At 53.5% G+C, this 5,135-nt stretch overlaps 1 protein-coding gene across 5 annotated transcripts in view; it reads left to right on the top strand.

The window, feature by feature from the left end:
* The first annotated feature begins 68 nt into the window (after positions 1-68).
* COPZ2 (coatomer protein complex, subunit zeta 2) overlaps positions 69-5,135 on the top strand; it is an 8,738-nt gene continuing 3,671 nt past the window's right edge. For 2 of the 5 annotated variants that reach the window (XR_001361244.1, XM_014536191.1), the window contains exons 1-5: positions 69-483; positions 2,313-2,394; positions 2,932-3,023; positions 3,422-3,477; positions 4,178-4,255. Coding sequence is in view for 3 of the 5 variants with exons in the window: in XM_014536191.1 (XP_014391677.1) it covers positions 2,337-2,394; positions 2,932-3,023; positions 3,422-3,477; positions 4,178-4,255 (284 nt within the window). In the remaining 2 variants the exon portion in view is untranslated. The remainder of the gene's footprint in view (positions 484-2,312; positions 2,395-2,931; positions 3,024-3,421; positions 3,478-4,177; positions 4,256-5,135) is intronic. The other 3 variants (XR_001361245.1, XM_014536193.1, XM_014536192.1) reach the window with 3 other exon arrangements.

The raw sequence follows: 5,135 nt of genomic DNA, 5'->3' as shown, positions 1-5,135 counted from the left end.
CCCACCCCCGCGGGGGAGGCAGGGGCGGGCTCAGAGAGGGGGTCCAGCCTCGACCCCGAGGTCAGCTGGAAGGAGGAGGCACCGCTGTCCCCCCGGCCCAGGTTCTGTGATACACTCCGACTCGGGCTCTGGAGCAGTCAGTGCATGACAGAACTTGGGCCCGGGCGGACCTTCCGCACACTGTGCAGAGCGCCCACCAGGGGCCTGCAGTGGGACATCCGCCTGGGAGTGGAGCAGGCCCGGAGTGGGCCCCTGAGGGACAGGACTGGGCCAGAACCGGCTATGGACCTTTTAGGCGCGGGTCACTGGAGCCTGAGCATGGACCCCTGGGGCCCGTAAAACCAAGGACAGGGCACCTGCCTTGAGTCAGGGGCCGACGGAGCTCCCCTCACCCCGACCTCGTGTCAGTTGCAGGAACCTTCCCTCTACACCATCAAGGCTGTTTTCATCCTAGATAGTGACGGACGCCGCCTGCTGGCCAAGGTAACCTCCCACCCTCACCCGAGGGCCCCTGAAGACTGTACTTCTGTCCCCAAAACAAAAGTCCCCACGCAGCTGCCTCAGGAGAGACCCCACTGTGGGTTCTGTGACTCAGAGCAGCTCAGCTTAGACCCTGCAAAGGTCACTCTGCCCATCCTCGTGCCCTGCCAGACTGCTGACCCCCGTTTCTAATCGTGTCCCCCGAAATGTCTTCTGGTCATCCTTCCCATTAGCCAGCTGGACCCTGGGCACGGGAGGGACCTCCTCAGGGGTCAGTGGAGTGTTGAGCCTGGGACCCAGGAGTCCGAGTCCCCAAATTCTAAACAAGCAACCTCCGCTTTTCTTCTACAGCTTAGTAAACACTGAGGATTGGGTCTGAGGAGTCTAAGAATTTAGAACCAGGCAGGATGAGAGAGCACAAAATCCAGCTCTTTCACAAATGAAGAAAATGCGGCCTGGTCTAGAGAAGCTAAATGAGTTGCCTGCAGTCACAAGGGTTAATATCAGAGCAGCGATCTGAACTCAAGTACTCTGGCTTGGAGCTCAGAAGGGTGGCTTTCCCTGCACAAACTAATCAGTTATCCGGTATCTATCCCAGTAAACATGGCCTAGGATAATCTACATAATAAAAGCCTGAGCCACCCTTATGGCGGAACAACCAGAAGGACCAGAACAACCAGTCGCTATGATGCACACTGACCACCAAGGGGCAGACGCTCAACACAGGAGCTGCCCCCTGGTGGTCAGTGCGCTCCCACAGGGGGAGCCCTGGCTCATGGCTGGTGAGCACAGTGGCAGTGGCGGGAGCCTCTCCTGCCTCTGTGGCAGCGGCAGTGGTAAGGAGCAGGGAGCAGGCAGGCAGTAAAGAACGAGGGGTCCCAGACTGCGCAGGCCGGGCTGAGGGACCCCCCCCCCCTTCCAGTACACAAATTTTGTGCACCAGGCCTCTAGTCCAAAAATAAATGTCTACCTCAACACGACTAACTATAGTAGGGATATGGTATCTACACTAGCTATGAAATAATTTATAGATTTGCTTGTTTGCCTTCACGCCTTCAGTGGCCAGCAGGGAGACTACTAATTTGCCTGCCATTGGGGTACTAAGGGGCATAATCCACATTCAGAAAATTGAGAGCTGAGCTCACCAGACCTTGCCCAGCAGACGGTCAGAGGTGGATCAGCAATGTCAAAGGTTTTAGGACCTCATCCCAGCAGGACACTTTCATGTTCAGGTTAAGAAACTGAGTCTGAGAGAGCGGCTCACCAAACCCAGACACAACAGCATTGACTTAAATACCCATTGTGCAATGTGCACTGGGGATTTTTCCTCAGATATTTTGTCTTCAGAACTCTGCCTGAAGTCAAACCATCCTTGGTGTTGAATCCCAGTTCTGCCCCTACAACTGTGAGAAGTTACCTGACTTCTTCGCCTCAGTTTCCCCATCAGTGCAATGGGGTAATAAAGTAGTTATGATTATTATTGTGGTGAAGAAGGACCCCGGGCTCTTTCCTGTAGACTCAGGTCCGTGTAGAAACAGCATGACTTGGTGATCACCCCAATCCCCAGCACACCGCACATCTGCTCAACATACAAAAGCCTCCAAGAATCAGGAGAGGACTCCAAAATAAAAAAAAGGCCTCAAAACTTCTCTACTTTTTATTATTCTTTGCTTAGAATTTGTGTCTATAGGGAAACAGTGAGCAGTCAGGCCTAGGGGGCAATAAGAAGAGATGGGGCACTTGGCCAGCACCCACCATTCCCTGCCACCCATCCACGGAGGAGCCAGGCTCTGTGGAATGGCTATCGCTCCTTCTCCTCCCCTTTCTCATAGTATTATGATGACACATTCCCCTCTATGAAGGAGCAGATGGCCTTCGAGAAAAATGTCTTCAATAAGACCTACCGGACTGACAGTAAGTACCCTCCTCTTCCTCATCCAGAACTCTCAGATACGCCCTGTCCTCTCCATCTGGACACATCTGTCCCCGTCGGGCCTGCACACCCACAGGCCATTTCCTTTTCTTCAGAGGTTCTGTTTTCCTCTCCTTCCCAGCTGTTCATCTCTACGTCTGGGGAACCTTCACACACACACACACCATCCCTCTCAAACCGCCCACCGCCTGCACACCTAGACCTCGCTCTCAGGGGAAGTGGCCAACTGAGTTGTGGGCCCCCTACCAGCCTGGGACTGGTCCATTGCACATGGTGGGAGCGGGGGTGCAAGGTCGACCTTGAACTGGGTTTGTTGACTCCTCAGAATGAGGCAATCACTAGAAATAGGGGGTGGGGGGAAGGACACGGAGTAGCCTAATGGTAGTGTCCCTAGTGCTAGTCTTTCCAAGGGTTCCTTAGAAAGGGAGGACTGAAATACGGGGAGAAGAGCAGAGCTGGAGATGGGGAGGAGGGGCCAGGCAGCGGTGGCCAGAACGGAAAGTCTCCTCTACTTCTAGGTGAGATTGCGTTTTTCGGGGGCATGACCATTGTCTACAAGAGCAGCATCGACCTCTTCCTGTACGTGGTTGGCTCATCCCAGGAGAATGAGGTGAATTCAGGAGGTTGGGGTGACAAGGAGGGTCTGTCTGTGGGGGAATGGCTTGAAGTCTGGGGTAGAAGCTGGGTACCCCTCCTTCTAAACTCTGGGGGTCGGTGATTCTTTCTGGGACGAGGTATACCCATTATGCCCTTAGGTTCCTTAGGGACCAGAAGTGAAGTTCTCTGCAGGAGCTTTTGTTTCTTGTTTTGAACACCATAGAGAAGGATACTCAGCATCCCACTCTAGTGCTTCCCAACCCTGCTCCAAGGTCAAGCTGCAGGCAGTCTCCAGCTCTGTTGTCTCTGGAAAGGGACAGTTTCCCACGCAGGTAGACGCTGAGGTCTTTGTTCGGCCTTCCCAATCTCAAGCTCTCTCATTTCCCTCCTCCCGTATCTGCCCAACCTCAGCTGATGCTCATGTCTGTTCTCACCTGCCTGTTTGAGTCCCTGAACCACGTGTTAAGGTGAGTGAGATCCTCGGCCCTTCAAGGCCCCATCCCCCAGGCCTTGATACATCACAAAGACAGGGCCCTTCCTCCATGCTTTTGTCCTGACGTCCCTACAAGAATAAGACTGGAGCTGGTCCGTCCCCCTCCAGACCTCTGCCCTTTACCTAGCCACATGGTATCACCCGGAGCAGGGCAATATGAAGGTATGGCCAGAAAATGAGGTCTAGAAAAGCGAAATGATTTGGCTGAGGTTACAAATGGTTTATATCACAGCAGACACTCAAACTCAGGTTTTCTGACTTGAGGCTCAAGGTGGTTTTCACTGGACCCCCATTCAGTTATCCAGTATCTATTCCAGTGGGCATGACCTTAGGAAACCAAAGTAGGATAATCCAAAAATACATGCATTCCCTAGTCAACACAGTTAAGTAAAGTAGAGCTATAGCATCTAAACTAGTTATGAAATGCATCAGGGGTGCCATGGTGGGCACAGCATCAATGCCCCACGTGTAGGAGGTTGGGCCAGGAGGGTTTAAGGCAGCAGGCCTGTCCTCTGCTCGGGAATCCCTCGCACAGGCAATGCCCTTGACATTGTCCTTCCCAATGCTTGTTGGGCATGTGGTGGGGTGTGGATGGAGAGGGGGGTCTGTCTCACCCCGGCAGGGACCTGGTTCCTCCTGGCCACGGGGAAGCTCAGGAGCTGTGTCTCCCTCAGGAAGAACGTGGAGAAGCGCTGGCTGATGGATAACATGGATGGAGCCTTCTTGGTGCTGGACGAGATTGTGGACGGCGGGTGAGGAGGGGGTGGCCAGGGACACTCATGGTGGGGGGTGCCTTTGGAGATCATCCGCTCTAGATTGTACCCAGCACACTGTTGGCTCCTCTGGCCACCTTCTCCCTCCTTTCCCCAGCATATTCCCGGTGATCTCATCCCCCCACCCCACTCATGAGGACAGAGGTTGAGGTCAGTGTTAGTCTAAGTCAAGCAAACAAGAAAGGAATTTGATGCCCAGCTGTGGCTGACTCTTGGGTAGGCAGGGTTTGGGTGAAATGGTTTGCTCTCCAGAGCCCAGGAAAAGCAGGCAGCAGACACTTGCCCCTCCCTAGAAGGACTTCATTCTGGCGGAGCCCTGTTGCCTCCACACCTCCCACTCTCAGAGCTCCATTCCAACCTTGCCTAGACATGTGACCTGGGCCAGTTACGGATTCTCCCGGAGCCTCACTTTCCCTGTCTTTCAAATGGGGATGATAAAGGAACGACCTTATAGGGTATGGGGATTAAATAAGGTGATGCCGGTCAAGCTCATGGTTCGCCTTCAATAAATGTCACCTGCGGTTGGTGTGCTATTCTTGGGAAGCTGGGTGTCCTTATGAGAAGGGTGGGTTAGTGAATTTCCATAGAGGGAAATAACTGGGGAGAAAATGAAATTCTCGCTCAGGGGCAAAAGATAATAGAAACTGATTATCTTAAAGACATCCACACACCTCTATCATTACATCCATTTTAGAGATGAGGGAACAGAGGCTCAGAGATTCAAGTGACTTGCCCAAGGTCACATGGCAGGGCCAAGATCTAAAACCATGGGCATGGTTCAAGATTGGGCTCTTTCCATGGCACTGTACCACACGCCCGGGGTCGGGGGGGGGGGGCAGGGGGCTCTGGGGGATGGGAT

This window comes from Myotis brandtii, unplaced genomic scaffold, assembly GCF_000412655.1.
Source record: "Myotis brandtii unplaced genomic scaffold, ASM41265v1 scaffold157, whole genome shotgun sequence".
NCBI lineage: Eukaryota > Metazoa > Chordata > Mammalia > Chiroptera > Vespertilionidae > Myotis > Myotis brandtii.
The sequence above is the reverse complement of the archived record's forward strand: the minus strand, read 5'-3'. Positions and strand labels throughout refer to the sequence as shown.